The sequence below is a fragment of the Carcharodon carcharias genome, chromosome 3 (assembly GCF_017639515.1).
Source record: "Carcharodon carcharias isolate sCarCar2 chromosome 3, sCarCar2.pri, whole genome shotgun sequence".
Lineage (NCBI taxonomy): Eukaryota > Metazoa > Chordata > Chondrichthyes > Lamniformes > Lamnidae > Carcharodon > Carcharodon carcharias.
This window is the reverse complement of record NC_054469.1, coordinates 223864429-223886383: the sequence shown is the minus strand read 5'-3', so window position 1 is coordinate 223886383 and position 21955 is coordinate 223864429. Positions and strand designations below refer to the sequence as shown.

Here is a 21955-nt window from a genome sequence, read left to right as displayed (position 1 = left end):
CCAAGTCTTTTATAATTGACTTTAATACTCTCCACTTGCCTGGATTAGTGCAGCTCCAACAACATCCAGGACAAAGCAGCCCACTTGATTGGGTCCCAATCCACAAACATTCACTCCCTCCACCACTGACGCACAGTAGCAGCAGTGTGTACCACCTACAAGATGCACCACAGGAACTCACCAAGGCTCCTTTGACAGCACCTTCCAAATCCATGACCACCACCATCTAGTAGGACAAGGGCAGCAGACAGATGGGAACACCACCACCTGGAAGTTCTCCTCTAAACTAGTCACCATCCTGAATTGGAAATATATTGACATTCCTTCACTGCCGCTTGGTCAAAATTCTGGAATTCCCACCCTAACAACACTGTGGATGCACCTACACGACATGGACTGCAGTGATTCAAGAAGGCAGCTCACTACCTTCTCAAGGGCAGTTAGGGATGGGCAATAAATGCTGGCTGAGCCAGTGATGCCCACATCCCATGAATAAATTTTAAAAAAATTATTGCTCAATCTCTTTATACTTCCTGTCATACTAGTGAATCACCTTTGGTCTTTGTCCAAGGCCGTATCATCCCTGATTTTGGGTGCACAAAACTGAACACATTGGGCAGAATCTTCCGTTCTGGAGCCTAAGTCTGGTGGCGGTTGGGAAAGTTGGAGTGATTCCCGTTGGGCACTGGGATGGCTGAACACGCATGAGCTTCTGTTGTTGAGCTCATTAATTATGAATCTGCGAGGAACTTGGCAAATCTTGTGGCAGGCAGGAAATTACCTGCCCCACCATTACCTCATGGGGTCAAAGGTCCTAGCATCATATTAAAATGGCACCTGGATAGTCTTTCACCCTTCCCTGGTGTTAGGAACTAGACATAGTTTTACGTGTTATATTTGTATTTGTGCATATGAGGAACAAGATATAGCTTTAAGTTTAATTGATACTTTTTTTATTTGTGTGTTACGAATGGTGAAACCTAGGTTTGGTTTCATTTTGGAGTGTTTTTTTGAGATGGAGCCGGGAAGTCTCCAGGCCCTGTTTGTATGCATGCATTTTTAATGCAGTTTTATGACTCTTGAAGTGAAGAGATGGGTTACCAAGGGGTTAGTAGTTTAGGGAAGTTAAAACAAACGTGAGAAGTAGAAAAAAATTGTGCTGTTGCCTATCAGAGAGAGACCCACAGAGACACAGGGAGAGATAGAAAGGCAGGTGTAAGTTCAAGTTGGTATGTGTATGCCACAGAGTGAAAACAGAAAAGGCCTAAGATTCTCTTTAGCTGGAAATGATGCTAGGCAGCCAAGGAAATGAGTCTAAAGAACTCATATGTATTACTCTAAAGTTTAAGTAACAGTAAATTTAGAGTGAGTTTTCTGGATATCTCAGGGGAGATACCAATTGTGGAAGGACTTCTGGTGAATGATCAGAAGTCTACTGGAAGAGAAACCTCTTTGCAACTGAACCAGCTGTAGCCTTGGTGTGGGAATAGTGGTATCTCTTCACTGGATTGTCGGTCTGCAAGAATGCTGGGATAAAAGATATAGTGTGAGTTTGAATAATTTTTTCTGGTTGCATCAAAATATTTCCAAATTTGTTGTTGTCTAGTGTAATGGTTCTTGTTTAATATATGTTTTATCTTTCTGTTTAAAAAGTCAACATCAGACTCCTATGAATCTGTTTCAGTAAGTATCCATCCATCCATCCATTTCCCCACTAAGCTGGGCAGGGCCGACCAGACTTCCCTTTCATCAGCCACAGATTCCAGCTCCTCCTGGGGGATTCCCAGGTGTTCCCAGGCCAGCCGAGAGGTGTAATCCCTCCAACATGTCCTGGGTCAGCCTCGAGGTCTCCGCCCAGTGGGCCGTGCCCGGTACTGCTCCAGCGGGATCCTACCAGGGTGCTCCTCATCGGATGCCCAAACCACATCAACTGGCCCCCCTCAATCATGAGGAGCAGCAACTCTACTCCGAGGTTCTCCCAGATTGCCGAACTCCTCATCCTGTCCCGGAGAGTGCGCCCAGAAATCCTGAGGAGAAACCTCATTGCAGCTGCTTGTACCCGCAATCTTATCCTTTCAGTCATTACCCACAGTTCATGACCATAGGTGAGGATGGGGTCGTGTATCAACCAGTAAACTGAGAGCTTCATCTTAAAACTCAGCTCTCACTTCACCACCATGGTGCAGTAGAGCACCCGTAGAACTGCAGTCGCTGCACTGATCCCCTGGTCAATCTCACATTTCCCCCCTACCATCACTCACAAACAAGATCTAAGATACTCAAACTCCTCCACCAAGGGAAGCTATTCCCCCCTCACCTGGAGAGAGTAACCCACTCTTTTCCGGGAGAGAGCCATGGAGGTGCTGATCCGCATTCCAGCCGCATCACACTCGGCAGCGAAACATTCGAGTGTGCGCTGGAGATCACAGTCAGGGGAGGCAAGAAGCACAACATCATTTGCAAACAGCAGAGATGCCACTGTCAAGCCCCCAAACTGGATACTCTCTATACCTCGGCTGCACCTTGTTATCTTGTCCATGAAAACCATGAACAGGAGTGGAGACAAGACGTTCCCTTGGAGGAATCCAACACCCACCTTGAATGAATTCAAATTAGTGCCGAGAATGCGGACACAACTCTTGCTCCATGAGTAGAGGGTCCTGATAGCACACAGGAGCGGCACTGGCACCTCATATTCCTGCAGTACCTCCCACAAAATATCCTGAAGAACGCCTTCTCCAACAGAGGTAGACCAGATTAGCAAACTCTCACGAACCCTCAAATATCCGTGAGAGGGCAAAGAGCTGTACCACTGCTCCCCGACTGGGTGGAATCCGCATTGTTCCTCCTGGATCTGAGGTTTGACTAACGGCCGAAGTCTCCTCGCCAGCACTCTGGCATAGGCTTTCCCGGGAAGGCTGAGGAGTGTGACCCCTGTATAATTGGAACACACCCTCTGGTCCCCTTTCTTAAAGATGGGGACCACCACTCCAGTTTGCTGTCCCCGCCTTCCACGCAACATTGAAGAGGCGTGTTAACCATAACATCCCAACATTGTCTAACGCCTTCAACATCTCTAGACGAATCTCGTCCACCCCTGCTGCTATGGTATCCACCACGCTTTGAAAAAGAATTTATGGTCTATCAAGCTAGGCTGCATTCTGGGATCTGACCTGTCCAGTAATTAAATCAGCTGGCATCATAACACTAGACAGTGTCTTAAACTTGCCCCATGGACAGCCTCTTAAACAAGCCCCTGGACGGTCTTTCACCCTTCCCCTCTGGCCCTTACCCCCCAGCCACCACTGCTCCCATTCAGGCCTCCATCTCACCCCTTCCTGCTGGTTGTGCCCCTTGTGCCCAGCCTTGGCACAGCTAATGCTACAGACACCCAATATGCAGCAGTGATGATTTAAAAGTAGGACAAAAGCAGTGTCTCCTGACATCAAAGTCATGGCTGAAGTAAAGCTCGCCAGGTGCGTGCCACTTACATGCAGTTATAAAGGAGAATGTTCTAATTGGCCTATGGCAGGGACTTAATTTGGTGAAGGAACGTGATTCTGACAAGTTGGCCTTTTAATGGGCATTCATGACATGTGAATGAATGCAAATAGGGTCCCCAGCGTTGCTCTTCAGGAAACTTGACCCACCTTTAACCCATCTTGGAGATCGGGAGAACAAAATTCCCAACTACTTTCCTGCCGTCGTGAAACTGATTTTTTGACTCACGCCTTATTAATTGCCCCCGCCCGCCATGATTCCTGCTGTTGACGGGATTGGAAGATTCCGCCCATTATTTCCAATGTGGTCTCACCAAGGTTCCATATAACTGGAGGGATACCATGTTACTTCTTTACCTAAACCTTTTGTGATCATTTTTTAGACCAGCAAGCTAGTTTTTAATTACTTCTGCGCCTGAACAAAGTAAATCCTTTAGTTCATCCACACCCGCCTACTCTAGCTTTCCTGTTTATATTGTATTACCATCTACCACTCTTAAGTCAACAATATGTCTTGCTGATTTGTTACATTGAGCTATGCCTACCATCATTGCACCCACTCATTTAATCTCTCTGTATCCTTTTGCAGTTTTCCGTCCTATTGTTCCTCATACCCCCCCAAGCTTGGAATCATCCCGCAAACTTGAACATGCTTTTCTGTATTCTTTAATCCACACCTGTTCTAAATAGAGTTAAGCTGGGAAACATCTTTCATCCAATCTGAGGGGACGGAAGCGTAGTGGTTATGTTGATGGACTAGTAACCCAGAAGTCTAGATTAATAATCTCCCAACGCTGGGAAATTCAAATTCAATTAATTTAGTAAATTTGGAATAAAAAGCTATTAACAGTAATGGTGACCCTAAAACTACTGTGTTGTAAAACCCATGTGGTTCACTAATGTACTTTGGGACAGGAAAGTTGCCATCCTTACTTGGTCTGGTGTTATGATGTGGCAGATGATGTGTGCCAGGCAGATCAAATCCACGAGGGAAACTTGATCATGAGGTCACAATGGTTTTGCAATTTGTATTTTCGAGATGTGTGCTCTGAATTCAGAAGTATTAAGTCCACCAAGACTTAGGGATTTTTTAGAAAACTAAATTAAACCTTTATTAACAAAAGAAAAGATTCCAAGCACATAAATAGGTCTACAAATTACTACTATAATAACTCCTAAAACCTCTTAATAATCTGGCTTCCTGTTACACTCCTGTTAAGGTAATGGTTAAAAAATAGATTTAAACAGATCCAGGCAAGTCATCACAATACCCTGGACGGTAGAATTCAAAGTGGTTTTTCCCAGCTTCGGTTTCTGTAAGACAACAGCCTTAATGCACAAATACTGGAGGCTTTTCTCATTTCTGGTAGATCTTGTAATGCCTCCCCTGACATATAGCCTCATTCTGCTTTATACATGTTTCTCTCTTTTAATGCAAATTCCATTGTTCCAATATGTCTTTGGAACTTCACCTTTCTCATCATATAAATCTTTTCATGGTGCTCATATTATCAGTAACCTTTGGGAAAAATAAACACACTGCTTGGCCTAGCTTCTCTAGCTAGGCGTAACATCCTACCATCTCTTTGAAATTCAAACTACCCTGATTTATCTAAAAATACAAATTCTCCTCACCTCACATTCTAAACTTCAGCCCTGTTTACGTATTTAGCATTTCAAACCTAACTTCTTTTGATGAGTCGAAGCCTCCAGACCAGCTGTCTCCAATTCAATTAAATCCCACACATATACACACACACACACACACACACACACACACACACACACACACACACACACACTCACACTCAAACTATCCAAATCCCACCTTAGCCTACTTTTACAATAAATCGCAATAATGTTATGAGAATTATTATACTTTCATGACACTGGCCTGTATGTGATTGCAGACCCACAGCAATGCTGTTGACTTTTAACTGCCCTCAGAATTGACCTGGTAAATGACGCAGCAAAGGGCAATTAAGGGTAGGCATTATTTTCTGGCCTTGAATGAATGAATTTTAAAAAACCCTGTGTTTCAGCTCTGTGTTTCCTACCTCCCACCCAGTTTTCTGTCTATGCCTCCAATTTCATGAATTTTTTTTTATCTGGCAATTTCTTGTATGGAACCTTATTAAATGTCATCTGAAAATCCATGTATATGACATCCATTGATCTTCCTCAATGCACATCTGTCAAAGAGCTCTACTATGTTATTTAGACATGACCTACTTTTCACATGTCTTGCTGATTCTTCTGAATCAACTTATATTTTCCAAGTGCCCTTGGTGATGGATGTTCACAATTTTTTGAACTGACGGCATTAAACGCAATGCCTTGTAGTTTTTACTACTTGGTTTCTTTTTTGAATAAGGATATAATTTTTGCTATCTTCCAATCTGTGATATAATTATCCTTGAATCCAGCAAGGCTTGGAAGATTATAATTAATCCGTTCCCAATTTTCCCGGCTGCTTATTTTAATTCCCTCATGGAAACTACCTAGGCCTATAGATTTGTTCCAGCTTCAATCCCATTATTTTGTTTAACGTTTTTGTGTTGATACCATTAGTTATGCTGGGTCAGACCAGGGCTCATGCCTACAAGTTACTCAAGGACAGAACTGGGTTAGATGTCAGGAGGTTGCTCTTTTCCTAGAGGATATTAGACTTATGGACCCAGTTTTGGTCTGTGCAGCGAGTGCAGAATCACAGCATACCTTCAAAAGATGAGCTGGACCAGTTCCTGGGTAATATTATTGTCACTGTTCCCAAGATCTCTATTACTGATATGTTACTAATAACTGAAGCAAATTTGCTTTCTCTCTTGTTGGAGTGAATACTTGCTGCCTTAGGGAATTATATTGAATGGATCAACAATCTGGTCCCTTCCCTTTCGTACAATTCATAAAGGGCCAACAGTGACACAGGCTGATACTTGAGCGTGAAAGTGGAAGAGTAACACTAATGAGTGCTGCATATAGAAGCTGTATGGTATGTGGAATGCTCACTAATTGAATGCATAACTAACCATGATGAACGTACATTATTTTTAGGATCCTGCTTTGTTTTGAGACAGTGCCTGTAATAATTGAGGAAGATATAAGAAATCTCCCAGAATTAGAGACCCAAGGGACTAGGGAGAATGAGGAATTGAAGGAAATTAGTATTAGTAAGAAGGTTATATTGGAGAAATTAATGGGGCTGAAGGCTGTAAGTCCCTGGGACCTGATATTCTACATCCCAGAGTGTTGACAGAGGTAGCTATGGAGAGTGGATGATCATCTTCTAAAGTTCTATAGATTCTGGAATGGTTCCTGCGGATTGGAAGGGAGCAAATGTCTCCCCAATATTTAAGAAGGGAGGGGGAGAGAAAACAGGGAATAACAGTCCTGTTAGCCTTACATCAATAGTAGGGAAAATGCAAGAATCTATTATAAAGGATGTGATAAATGAACAGTTGGATAATAGTGATCTGATTGGGCATGGTCAACATGGATTTATGAACGGGAAATCATGTTTGATGAGCCTGTTGGAGTTTATTGAGGATGTTACTAACAGAATTGATAAAGGGGAGTTAGTGGACATGGTATACTTGGATTTTCAGAAGGCTTTTGACAGCCTCCCCTGCAGGAGGTTGGTTAGCAAAAATTAAAGAACATGGGATAGGAGGTAAGATACTGGCATTGATTAATGATTGGGTAACAGGTGGAAAACAGAGATTAGGAATAAACGGGTCATTCTTGCGTTGGCAGGCTATGGTTAGTGGGGTACTGCAAGGATCAGTACTTGGAGCCCCAGCTGTTCACAATCAATGATTTGGATGTGGGGACCACATGTAATATTTCTAAGTTCACGGATGACACAAGGCTGGGTGGGAATGTGTGTTGTGAGGAAGATGCAAAGTGACTTCAAGGGGAATTGGATAGACTTAGTGAATGGGCAAGAGCATGACAGATGGAATAAATGTGGGAAAATGTAAGGTTATCCACTTTGATAGAAGTAACAGATGTGCAGGATATTTGTTAAATGGTAAGTGATTAGAAATTGTAGATGTACAAAGAGACCTACATGTCCTCGTCAATAAATCATTGAAAGCTAACATGAAGGTGCAGCAAGCAATTAGGAAGGCCAATGGTATGTTAGATTTTATTGCAAGAGGATTTGAGTACAGGAGTTGCTTCAGTTGTGTAGAACCTTGGTCAGACCACACCTGGAGTATTGTATGCAGTTTTGGTCCCCTTACCTTTGGATGGATATTATTGCCATAGAGGGAGTGCAACAAAAGTTCACCAGACATGTTGCAGGATGGCAGGATTGTCCTTTGAAGAGAGATTAGGGAAACTCTAGAGATTCTCTAGAGATTCAAAGAATGAGAGGTGATCTCATTAAAACCTACAAAGTACTTAAAGGGTTAGAACAGGGTAAGATGTTTCCTCAGGCTGTGGAGCCTAGAACCAAGGAAGACAATTTCAAAATAAAGGGGAAGCCCCTTAGGACCGAAATTAGGAGAATTCTTTTTACTCAAAGGGTTGTGAATCTTTAGAATTCTCTACCCCAGAGGGTTGTGGAAGCTTAGTCATCGAGTACGTTCAAAGCAGAAATTGACAGATTTCTAAATGCCAGTGACATAAAGGGATACAGAGATAGTGTGGGGAAAAAGGCACTGAAGTGGATGATCAGCCATGATCACATTGAATGACTGAGCAGACTTGATGGGCTGAATGCTCTTGCTCCTATGTTCTTACTTTCCTTATTCTTTCATGGGATGTGGGCGGCACTGGCTCGGCCAGCATTTATTACCCATTTTTAATTGCTCTCTTCTGATAGCATTTTAAGAATCAACTACGTTGCTGTAGGCCAGACAAGGTAAGGATGGTATATTTCCTTCCCTAAAGGACATTATCAAACCAGGTGGGTTTTTATGACAATCGGCAATGGTTTTGTGGTCATCATCAGATTTTTAATTCCAGATTTTTATTCAATTCAAATTTCACCATCTGCCATTGAGAGATTCAAACCCAGATCCCCAGAACATTAGCCTTGGTCTCTGGAATACTAGTCCACTGACAATACCACTATACCACCACCTCCCCTTATGTACCTAATTATTGTAGAGGTACATAGTGGTATAAAAGTAGTGACTATGATGCCAGTTCCTGTACTCCACCATTCTGGAGGCATTTCTTCATGATACCAATTGATCTGGCTGAGCATTGGACTATGATGGTGCAGTATTTGTAGTGCTCTATTAAACTTAAGCCAGTCGCGCATTATGGAGTTTAGACCCCAAATCCTCCGCCGTAGCAGCATTCGTGAGAAATGCATCCAAAGTACCTATGGCCAGTATAACTAGGACCTCCATCACAGAAGCCAATGCTGTTGTTTTCTGATAAATGGGACACTGTAGAACAGACAATTATTCCTGCATTTTAAAAAAACTACAGCTTTCATTTAAGTCTTGATTTCTGACTTTGAAGCATTGTCTTGGTGCTTTTCTTTAAATCAGTGCAGCTTCGGCTGGACATCCTGTTGTGCCATCCAATTTGTTCATCGTTCTTACACACATATAATGCCCCACCACATCCTCTGCTGTACATCTGGCGTGGTGCAGGAGGAGCATCCTCTCCTATCACAAATGTGCCCACAATAGAATTCAGAAGACTATTCAAGGCTTGGTCAGTTAAATGCTTTATTCTCAAATTTCATTGCATCATTTTCCTCCAAAGTTGCAAACTTGATCCGCAAAGTGCGGATTTTACACCTGTAAATGACCTGTTAGCTACTTGAAGGCCTTAAAGAATCATTTTGATAGGCATGCTTCATTTGGGCTACTACTTTTCATTACTGCTAGCTGAAATAATTCTAGGATTTGTTTGTTTCAAAGCCACATGGTCCCATGATTTCACTAGCAAGTTGTACATTGTGCTGAAAAGCAGTACTGGTGTTTTTCTCTGAATAGACAAAATATAGCGTTATATTCCTAAATGAACAAAAATTTTCTGTTCTGTCTATTGCTAATTAAAGTTCAGCAAAAAGCATTAGTGCCCCATGGGCTATTTTTATGAATGCTAGTTCATCTCTCCTGCTGTTGCACATGGAGAGTCAAGATCAAGGGCACTATTCAGGTCAATAGAATTAGGGCAGGGAAATAAAACTGAGGCAGAGAAGGTGAACAGAGGGAGTGGAGAGGTAGAGAAGTGAAGCGGAAAAATGAGAAGAGAGATGACGAAATTGCAAGAAGGATGGAAGAGGAGACGATGAATGAGATGGAGAGAAGGAGAGGATGTGGATGCTAAGATGGAATGGGACGTAGGGAGAGAGGGAGTGGAGGAGAAAGAGGGAAAGTGAATTGAGGAATGTAGATGAGGGGGAAAGTGAGATGGGGCGGGGAGGAGAGAGAAGACAGCGGAAAGTGAGATGGAGAGAGAGGACAGGGATTGGTGAAAGATTGAGAAGGAGATAGGTACAGAGCAGCAGAGGAGGGTAGCGTTGAGAGAAGAGGTTGCATGCAGAGGTGTGGCCCCTTAGACAATGTAGCAGTCAGTGTAGAGAGATGCCTTGGGTGACAATTATCCCCTCAGCAGTGTGGTGGGGTGACAGTGGGCCATATCTTCCTTGGCAGTGGAGGGAGATAAAGGTTATTTTCTCCACAGTGGGCAGAGGTTCTGTCAGGTCAGTTTTTCATCCCTAGTTGGTGGTGGTGGGTTAGGAGATGGAAGAAAGTGGTGTGTTGGTTACATCAAATGATTTCCTCCTCAGCAATGGGGGGAGGCAGGGTTGATCAGGATGTTTTCTCTCTAGTGGATCTTTTCCCCATTGGGAGCTTCCAACTGGGTATTTTGACCTTATTGGAGGTAAGAGATTTAGTTTTGACAAATCTTGCTCAGTGACATGGGGAGTTTGTTATTTTCTCCTCTGTGAGTGAGGTGATGGCAGTGCACAGATGGACCATTTCCTCCTTAGCCAGAAGAGGGTTTTGATGGGTTTATTTTGCCTTTGTTTGGGCATTTTCTCTTTAGTGGGCATTTCAACTGCAAGAGAAGAGACAATTTGTATATTGAAAAAGTTTCTTTATTCTTGTGGCAGGAGGTTGGGGAGGGAGTGCTCTGGAGATTCAGTTATTATTCATGTGGGGAGGGCAGATGGTCCCTGCAAACCCTTTTCTCTTGGTGCAAAGGGGTGGGGTTGAGGGTGGTGTTCACGGTGTGCTACTGCCCATTTTCTGAATGTGTCATGTTATGATGTGGCAGATGATATGTGCTAGGCAGACCAAATCCACAAGGGAAACTTGGCCATGCTATCACAACGATTTTGCAATTTGTATTTATTATGAGAAGAATTGTGTCCTTAATTCAGAACTAATGAGTCCACTAAAAACTTTAGAGATTTTAAAAATTAAATTAAAACATTTATTAATAAAAGAAAAGAATTCAAACACATGCTATAAGATTATAGTTACTTAATATTATAACAAATCGCAAAATTCCTAACTAACCTGACTCCCAACTACACATCCGCTTTAAGGCACCAGGCCAAAATAGATTGTAAATTGAAATAGGCAAACCAGCAAGGTTACCACAGCACCCACTCGACAAGTGGAATTCCAAAGGCTTTTAACACAGCTTTAGTTACTGGAGCAGCACTTCTTCTTCAGAGTGGCTGGATGTTTTCACCCGGTGTATCTTTCAAGATTTTACACGTCCGCCTGCCCCCACATAGCCTTCCATCCTTCTTTATATATGTTTCTCTCCTTTTAATGTGTAAAATCTATATGTCTTTGGAAATCAACTTTTCCCATAATATAAAAATCTTTCATGTTGTCAATATGGTCTTTTCCTTTTGGGAAAAATAAACGCATTGCTTTGCTTCACTTATCTTGCCAGTTGTACACCATCTCTTTGAAAATCAAATAACTCCTTCACTTATCTAAAAATGCAAGTTTCCTTCACACCCTATCTGTGGATCCCTCATCCTAGCTTATCTATCTCCATTTCAAAAGTCTGCTTTACACCTAACGCGTGCATTTCTGGAATCCGCATTATAGGAAGGATGTGATTGCATTAGAGAGAGTGCAGAGGAGATTTACCAGAATGTTGCCTGGGCTGGAGAGTTTTAGTTATGAGGAGAGATTGGATAGACTGGGGTTATTTTCCCTGGAGCAGGGGTGATTGAGGGGGGGACATGATTGAGGTGTATAAAAATGAGGGGCGTAAATAGGTTAGACAGGAAGGAACTTTTCCCCTTGGTGGAGGGATAAATAACCAGGCGGCATAAATTTAAGGTAAGGGGCAGGAGGTTTAGAGGGGATGTGAGGAAGAATTTATTTCATCCAGAGGGTAGTGGGAATCTGGAACTCTCTGCCTGAAGTATTTGGATGTGCACTTGCGATGCCAAGGCTATGGGCCTAGTGCTATAAAATGGGATTAGAATAGTTAGGTACTTGTTTGACTGGTGCAGACCCGATGGGCCGAAGACCTCTATGACTGTATGATAATTTCAATCTTGTAGACTAAACGTCTCTAGTTTAATTAAATCAGTCACGCAGACGGAACCATCCACACTCACACCCCATAAGCGCACAATAATATTGTGAAAAATATGGTAATTTCTTGACAGCCATCCATGGCTCACTTGATAGCACTCTCACCCATGGGTCAGGAGGGAATGGGTTCAAGCCCCACTTTGGAGGCCTGAGCACAAAAATCTAGTGCGGTCCTGAGGAAATACTAAGCTTTTGGATGTGTCACCGTTCAGATGAAACATTAAATCGAGGCCCTCTCTCAAGTGGGCATGGAAGATCCAGTGGCACCATTTTGAAGAGCAAAGGAGTTATTCTTGGTGTCCTGGCTAATATCTATCCCTCGATCAACATCAGAACAGATTATCTGGTCGTGATCACATTGCTCTTTGTGGAAGCTTGCAATGTGCAAGTTGGCTGTAAAGCAACTTGGTATGTATGTCCTGAGGTTGTGAAAGGTGCTTTATGAATGCAAGGCTTTTTTTCCCCTCCTTTTCTTCAATACACCATGGGCTGCAGTAACTCCTCATAGGTTTACAGTTTGCTGCAGCAGATTTTTTTTCTTTTAGCTCATCAATGTTCTGCCACTGATTTGGGGGAAGCAGTCTCTTTTATATTGCTCTGTCTGTCTCGACATCAAATGACACTCTTCCGTTTGGGCTTTCAGTTGAAGAAAGCAGATCTTCAAATATCATCAGCCTGTTTCTATATTCAACAAGTTCTGTGAATCATTACTGGCATTTTTGCTCTTTATTAACCTCATTTTTTAATTTGGTAAGCATCAATCTGTCAGAAGCTCAACTAAAGGTCCTCAAGATAGGCCTTTCAGTTAACATTTTGTCATGTAACATTGCACTGATAGTACCGCCTACTGTTTCAGTGCCTCCAGAATAGTGCAACCACATCCATTTTTAATGTGTAATTATTTGGAACAGTCCAATACTGAGACTAAATTTTTACAATCTCAGTGACATATGTATCAGTTCTGTTTTGGCAGTGATCTGATTTGATTCAGTTGGTTAACCAGGTTAAGCAAGTCATTTTGTATATTTCTGTTATGAATTTCACTTGTAGCCTGTTCTTAAACTAGATTTAATATATTATTTAGTTAAGAATTTTGTTTGCGTCCATAATTGCACCTTTTTCATGGCATTGAGATTTAAATCAGTGGCCAGTTTGTGTCAGTGAAAACTTGAAGTTGATTGAGGATTCAGAGCTTCAAGTATTTATTTTATTTTGATAGACCTCTTCCCCTTTCCAAAGGGCAGGACATGCTTCGCACAGCTCGATTATATATTCAGCAGCAACAGTACGACAAAGCAGTAAGTATCACATTGCAAGTATAATTATTCACATTAAGAAACTGATTCCATGTTATGATAACTTTAAACAGAAAATATACTGTTGATTAACTCTTTTAATAAAGAATGAAAATGCATTGTTACCCTGCTTTTTGGAAGCCCATTAAATAAATACCTATCTGATCCCACTTCCGCTCAGATCTAAAATACAACGTACAGCCTATCAATGCATTTCACTGTACCTTGGGATACCTGTACATCAAAGAATACAATATATTTTATCTTTAAATTTTTGAGAGGTGTAAAATTAATATTCTGATAAACAGTCTGCCATATTTCCATTTCATCCAAACTTGTTTACTTGTGATAAACTATTCTGGAAACTGGTTGTTGGAGAGACTGTATGTGGAAACGTTTAATAAAGCAAAATCAATTTTTTTATATTGAGTTTACAAGCATACTCCATTCAGTTATGTTTGCCTTAAAACATGGTTCAAATCCTGCGGTGAAGCCGTTGCTTTCATTATTTACCCTCTCTACTTACCATCTGCAGATTGAGTTTTCTGTTTAAAATATTCAGAGGACCAAAATAACTGAAGGAAGAGCAGCTTTAACAAATAAACCTGGACAAAGAAATCCCTGACTGATCATTTTTTTTATTCCTTCATGGAATGTGGGCATCACTGGCTGGGCCAGCATTTATTGCCCATCCATAGTCCAGTTCAGTTTCTGGTCAATGGTTACCCTCATGATGTTGATAGTGGGAGATTCAGTGATGGCAATGCCATTTAATTTCATGGGGCGATTGTTGGATTCTCTCTTGTTGGAGATGGTCATTGCCTGGCACTTGTTTGGCGCGAATGTTACTTGCCAGCCCAACCCTGGATATTGTCCAGATCTTGCTGCATCTGGACATGGACTGCTTCAGTATCTGAGGAGTCGTGAATGGTGCTGAACATTGTGCAATCATCAGCGAATGTCCCCACTTCTGACCTTATGATGGAAGGAAGGACATTGATGAAGCAGCTGAAGATGATTGGGCCGAGGACACTATCCTGAGGAACTTATGGAGACAGAAGCAACTCTAACTCCATCACAGGGATATAGGAATAGGAGGATGCCATTCAGCCTCCTCAAGTATGTTCCTCCATCCGATTATATCATGGTTCATCCATATCTCATTTCCATTTACCCATCTTAGTTCCTTAACAAACAACAATCTCAATCTCAATGGGTTTTGCTTTTTTTAAATAAGCCAGCCTCAAAAGCTTTTTAGGGGAAGGCATTCTAGATTTCCACTAGTCTTTGAGGAAGTGCTTCCTCACATCATCCCTTAGTGGCCTAGCTCTAATTTTAAGATTATGCCTCCTTATTCTAGATTCTTCCACCAGAGAAATTGGTTTCTCTCTGTCTACCCAATCAAATCCTTTTATCATCTTAAACACATCAATCGGATCACCCCTTAATATTCTATACTCATGGGAATACAAGCCTATTAATGCAAGCTGCCCTTATAATTTAGTCCCTTTGTATTCCATATAGCCCACCATTAAACAAATCGGAATCCAGAAATAATGGAGACTGGGAGACAGGCCTATAATTTGCTGACTCTTGTGTCTATCTGTTCCCTTACCAATCTGGTGTGATTGCAGACGTGAACAGATATTTGTCACAAGTGAGGTCAAAGTGGAGAATGAGTGTGTCATCAGTAAAATATGCAAACATGGTCAAAACATACAAAATAGGAGCAGAAGTAGGTCTTTCAGTCCCCCCGAGCCTGCTCCACCATTCAATAAGATCATGGCTTATTTGTTTGTGCTTCAAATTCCACATTCCATCTACCCCCGATAATCTTTGATTCCCTTGCACAACAAGAATCTATCTACCTCCACCTCCACTGCCTCCTGAAGCAGAGAGTTCCAAAATTGTACAACCCTCTGAGAGAAAAATATTCTCCTCATATATGTCCTAAAAGGGTGACCCCTAATTTTAAAAGGTTTCCTCTAGTTCTGGACTTAACCACAAGAGGGAACATCCTTTCCACATCCACCTTGCTGGGACCGTTCAGGATCTTGTACACTTCAATCAAGTCACCCCTCACTCTTCCGAACTCCAGTGGAAACAAGCCCAATCTGTCCAACCTTTCCTCATAAGGCAAATGTGCTCATTCCAGGTATAAACCTAGTAAACCTCCTCTGAACCACCTCCAACGCATTTACATCCTTCCTTAAATAAGGAGACCAAAACTGCTCACAGTATTTGAGGTGTGGTCTCAACAATGCACTGTATAACTGAAGCATAACATCCTTACTTTTATATTCAATTCCTCTTGTAATAAAGGATAGCATTCCATTAGCCTTCTTAATTATTTGCTGTATCTGCATACTAACTTTTTGTGACTCATGCACTAGAACACCTAGATCCCTCTGCACCTCGGAATTCTGCAGCCGTTTGCCATTTAAGTAATACTCTGCTTTTTTATTCTTAAGGCCAAAGTGAACAACTTCACATTTTTCTACATTATTCTCCATCTGCTAGACATTTGCCCACTCTTTAGCCACCTTGTTTAAGACCCTAGAATGAAGTCCATCAGGACCTGGAGGTTTGTGAGCCTGCAGCTCCATCAGTTTGCTCAGTACCGCTTCCCAAGTGATTGTAAGTTCACCAAATTCCTCTCTCCCCTCCTCCTCCTGATTTACAGCTATTACTGAAATATTTTTTGTATATTCTATAGTGAAGACAGAAGCAAAATATTTGTTCACTTCATTCACCATTTCCTTACCATCTACTATTAATACCCCGTTGTCACTCTCTAGAGGACCAACACTCACTTTATTTACTCTTTTCCTTTTTAAATACCTGCCGAAACTCTTGCTGTCCATTTTTCCATTTCTAGCTAGCTTCCTCACATAGTCTAATTTCTTTCTCCTGATTACCCTTTTAGTCACTCTCTGCTGTTCTTTATATTCTGACCAATCACCTGTCATTCACCTTTGCACAGTTATATGTTTTTTTCCTTAAGTTTGATGGTTTCCTTAACTTCTTTAGTTAACCACTGGGTCCTCCCCTTATAATTTTTCTTTTTAGTAGGAATATACTTATTCTGTGTATTCTAAAATATCCTTTTAAATGTCTGCCACAGTTTCTCTATTGATCTATCTTCTAGCCTAGTATCACAGTTCACTTCAGCTAGCTCACTTTCATGCCTACATAGTTGCCATTATTTAAGGTTAAAATACTAGTCTTAGACCCACTCTTCTCCCTTTTCAAACTGGTTGTAAAATTCATTCATATTGTGGTCACTACCACCTAGGGGTACCTTCATCCTGAGATCATTAATTAATTCTATCATATTACACAATACCGAGTCTAATATAACCTGCCCTCTGGTTGGTTGCAGAATGCGTGCTCTAAGAAACTATCTTAAAAGCATTCTATAAACTCCTCATCCAGGCTACTAATGCCAATGTGATTTTTCCAGTTTATATGTAGATTAAAGTCACCCATGATTATTGCCTTGCCTTTATCACCAGCACCCAATATTTCTTCTTGTACACTTTATCCTACATTGTGGTTACAGTTAAGGTGCCTGTAAACCACTCCCACTAGTGACTTCTTTCCCCTACTATTCCTCATGTCCACCCAAACCGATGCTACATTCTGATCTCCTGAACCCAGGTCATCTCTAACTATTGCACAAATGCCATCCTTGATTAACAGTGCTACCCCTCCAACTTTCCCTAGCTTACTGTTCTTCCTGAATGTCATATACACCTCAATATTCAGGACCCAATCCTTGTCATCCTACAGCCACATCTCCATAATGGCTATCAGATCATATTTATTTACTTCAATGTGAGATATCAATTTAATCCCATGCGCATTCAGATACAGAGCCTTTTGTCTTTTTGTTATCATGAACTTGCATCCATTTGCCGGCAAGTTTCCATCTGGAAAAAATAAAATTGTTGGAAGTCGAACTGAAAATGCCTGCTCACAGAAGAGAAATGGTTTTAAAAAATATTGCTGGAAGCCAACCCTTATTGCACTGACATACACCCAAACATGGGAGGCTCAGTTAGAATTATACAGAATGTATTTTCCATAATATATATATATATATATATATATATAAGCATCACAAGTTTCATCCCTCCGTAACTAGAAAGGCTGCAGATACAGGTTGCAGCATTGCAGGCATGGCTTTGTATCTTCCTTCGAGCCTTGTGAACAAGGTGTCAAGGGTCATGTCAGTAGTTTCCCTTTCCACTGCTGCATCTGTAAGTCAGAGTGGGCTACAGGCAAGAGGATAGGAAATCCTGTAGCAGCCGACTAGTGGAATTCTCACCAGCAGTGTAAAAGAAGATGTGTTCTTGCTTAAAACAGTGGCATGAGACAGTCTTCTCATGCATTCATACAAAATAAACATTTCAGCTAGACATCTGCAAGTCCAAATGGATATCTAGTTGAATTAAAACAGAAAATGCTTGAATTACTCAGCAGGTCTGGCAGCATCTTTGGACACAATCAGAGTTAACACTTCGAACAGCCAACGTCATTTTTGTGTTCAGGTCTCTGAACTCACAACGTTCTGACTCAGGTATGAGAGTGCTGCCAACTGAACCACCGCTGATTTTCTACTTCAATTCCACCTTCCTGCCCTAAACACCACCACCTGCAAGTTCCCCTCCAAGCTACACATCATTTGGACTTGGAACTATATCACTGTTTCCTTCACTGTCACTGGGGCAAAATCGCAGAGCTCCCTTCCTAACAGCACTGTGGGTGTGCCTACACCGCACGGACTGCAGCAGTTCAAGAAGGTGGTTCGCCACCACCTTCTTGAGAGCAATGAGGGGGAGAGCAATAAATGCTGACCTAGCCAGCAAAGCCCACATCCCTTGAAAGATTTTTTTTTAAATTACCATATCCAGGGTTCTCTTACAGTCCAAAGGTCTATAAATGAGAAATAGAATTAAAATGAAATTAATAGCTTTAGTAATATAGAGAAATTTGAAGCAAGCTAATTAAGTTCTTTGCCCCAACCTGGCATTGGTAAGGTTCTGGAATTTTCTTTATAATCGCATAACTTAGTAATAATATATATATTTTTTAAAATGCCACACTGAACAGCCTATCGCTGTTCCCAAACTGCAAAACTACCAAATAAAATATACCCCAGTTTACCTTATTGCTTTAAAGAAAAAATATTCCTTTCACAATGTGTTTATAATTGTGCAAATGAATTGTGTAAAAATAATTCTGTTAAAAAGAGCAGAAACATAATGCGTTAAATCTCAATCTGCACAGTACCAATAGTGGTATGTATCAAATTGATAAAACTGCCAGCCAGTAGATTAAAAAAAATAAAAGCAACAATAAATTGGAAAAAACCATCATTCGCATTCTTCATCACAATTTTTTGCATCTGTTCAGTGCCACGAAGCATGACAAATTTGACAACCAGGTCTAAATTATTTCCCACTTATTCCTTTATTATTGGGTACCATGCTAAGATTGACAGTAGGTAACAGACATAAAAAATATACTATTAGGATTAACATTCAGTTTGATAACCCAGGTTAAGGAGAGTAATTTTTTATTTGTGAAATAATTTCCGTTGATCGCGTTATTTTCTCTTGCAGATCAGTCTTTGCAAGTCATTAATAAACCTTGCTCTGGAAGGACTTTCTTATTATCATACCTATGACCGAGTCTTCTTGGGAATTAGTGTAGTGCTGGGATTTGTGGGCTGGACATCCTATGCTTTTGTGTTGATTGTCAAACACCACACAAGACTAAGCAAGCCAATCTCCAAGCTTGACAAGGTAGGTGAAAAGTACTCAATGAAGTATTAAAAATGCCCATCACTTGCAGTAACCCCTGAGAGCTTTGATTAAACAAAGAAAAAATACTCTAGTTGAGTACTGTAAAATAGTAAAAATCGTTTTTATAATTTGGAGGCTATCAAAATGTCTCATAGCAGTTAAAAGTTATAGCAGCTTCAAACCACCAAAAATAATCACGCCAATGCTGCCCTTCCACTTTTTTAATCCTGAATTATTTGTGTAATTTCAGAGGCAGTTATTTTACACCATTGTAAAATTATGTTGTATTTCATATGTTTCATAGCTGCCCTCCAGTGATCACCTTCCTGCAGTTTTCATTGGGGCTGGTGTGGTGATAACACTGTTTCTGCAAATTCAGAGCTGTCCATGGACCTATTACATTTATTGCCTATTGCCAATCCCGGTGTGGTATGCAGTAATAAAGGAGTAAGTAGGAAATAATTTAGACCTGGTTGTCAAATTTGTCATGCTTCATAGCAATGAACAGATGCATAAAATTGTGATGAAGGATGCAAACAGACTTTTTCCCCAATTTATTTTGCCTTTATTTTGTTTTGTTTATCTGCCGTTTGGCAGCCCTGACATGTTGATGCACGGTGCTGTGCATTTGACATTTAACACATTTTGTTGTGGATGTTTTGTAATAGAAATTCTTTTACACAAAATTCATCTGCAAAATGCGTGCAAATACTTTTATTTGAGGAAATAAGGTAAACTGGAGTACATGTTATTTGGGGCAGTAGTTCTGCAGTATGGAATCATCACATGTACCTTGCAGTAAGGTATTTAAAAGAAACTTAAATTGTTACAAAGTTATGTGATTATAAAGAAAATTTCAGCATTTTGTCAATGCTAGAATGGGGCAAAGAACTTTAATTAAGTCAAAGTTCCCTATTCCAATCTAAAACCTACTCGACCATTCATTATACTCTCTAATCAATGAAACAAAAAGATACAGAAAATAATAGTGTTCAGCTTATGAACTCTCAAAATACTGCTGCAGCCTGTTCCAGCTTTTTCCCTGTAGTCTTTTAAACTTCCAAGATCATGGAAGATATGAAACATTAAGTTATTGTTCAAAACTTGGTATTTAGTTAAACATATTCAGTTGATTTTGATGATATGTTAGGGTACATTACCTTACCTGTTGTACCACATACCAAAAACCACCGCCGATTTCTGTCCATGTACCCGCTAGCAGCAGACGAGGACTAAGAATTGTTTGCACAGTGCTGCTTCAGAGCAGTGCTATGTAGACTACATCCAATCCCCTGGGGCAGACAGTTACCTGTTACCAGATGCTGTTACCTTTGTGGCTTGTGCAGGTTTCCACATTGATATCCAAGAATATTGAAGGAATGAGAGTAGAAATTGCAGGGATACTGGCCATAATTTTTCAGTCTTCCCTAGACTCAGGGGAGGTGCCAGAGGACTGGACAATTGCAAACTTTACACCCTTGTTCAAAAAAGGTTGCAAGGATAAGCCCAGCAATTGCAGACCAGTCAGTTTAACTTCAGTAGTGGGCAAGATTGTAGAAACAATAATTAGGAATAAGATTAGTAGTCACTTGGAAAAATATGGGTTGATAAAGAGGAGCCAGCATAGATTTCTAAAGGGGAAATCATGTTTAACTAACTTGCTTGAAGAGGTAACAAGAAGGGCGAATGAGGGTAATGCTGTTGATGTGGTGTACATGGACTTTCAAAAGGCATTTGATACACACAACAGACTTGTGAGAAAAGTTATTATTCATGTAATAAAAGGGACAGTAGCAACGTGGATACAAAATTGGCTGAAAAATAGGAAGCAGAGAGTATGGTCAATGGATATTTTTCAGGCTGGAGGAAGGTTTGTAGTTCCCCAGGGGTCAGTATTGGGACCCTTGCTTTCCCTGATATATATTAATGATCTAGATCTTGGTGTGCAAGGGACAATTTCAAAGTTTGTGGATAATACAAAGCTTGGGAGTGCTGTAAACCGTGAGGAGGACAGTGTGGAACTTCAAGAGGACATAGACAAGTTGGTGGAGTGGGCAGATAGGTAGAAGATGAAGTTCAATGCAGAGAAGTGTGAGATGATGCATTTTGGTAGGAAGAACATGGACAGACAATATAAAATAAGGGGTGAAATTTCGAAGGGGTGCAGGAGCAGAAAGATCTGGTTGTAAATGTGGTTGAAGGTGGAAGGACAGGTGGAGAGAGCAGTTAATAAAGCATATAGTATCCTGGGCTTTATCAATAGGGGCATTGAGTATACGAACAAGGAGGTTATGCTGAATATATTTAAGGCACTCGTTAGACTTCAGCTAGAGTATTGTGTACAGTTCTGGGTGCCACACTATAGGAAGGATGTGAACACATCGGAGAGAGTGTAGAAGAGGTTTATAAGAATAATTCCAGGGATGAGAAACTTCAGTTACGAAGATGGATTGGAGAGGTTGGGACTGTTCTCCTTGGAGAGAAGGTGGTTAAAGGGAAATTTGATAAAGAGACATTCACAATCATGAAGGGACTAGACAGAGTAGATAGGGAGAAGCTGTTCACGCTCGTAAAATGATCAAGAATGAGAGGGCACAGATTTAAAGTGATTTTCGAAAGAAGCATGTGATGTGAGAAAAAAGCTTTGTCACACAACGAGTGGTTCGGGCCTGGGATGCACTGCCTGGAAGTGTAGTGGAGGCAGATTCAATCAAGGCATTCAAGAGGGCATTAGATGACTATTTGATTAGAAACAATGTGCTGGGGTGCAGGGAAAAGACTGGGCAATAGCACTAAGTCATAATGCT

General features: G+C 41.0%; 1 protein-coding gene across 7 annotated transcripts in view; it reads left to right on the top strand.

The window, feature by feature from the left end:
- The window catches only part of pign (phosphatidylinositol glycan anchor biosynthesis, class N), a 125843-nt gene that overhangs the window by 62122 nt on the left and 41766 nt on the right, over positions 1–21955 (top strand). For all 7 annotated transcript variants that reach the window (XR_005942665.1, XM_041184935.1, XM_041184938.1 and 4 more), the window contains 3 exons: positions 13263–13341; positions 18966–19148; positions 19453–19595. Coding sequence is in view for 6 of the 7 variants with exons in the window: in XM_041184935.1 (XP_041040869.1) it covers positions 13263–13341; positions 18966–19148; positions 19453–19595 (405 nt within the window). In the remaining variant the exon portion in view is untranslated. The remainder of the gene's footprint in view (positions 1–13262; positions 13342–18965; positions 19149–19452; positions 19596–21955) is intronic.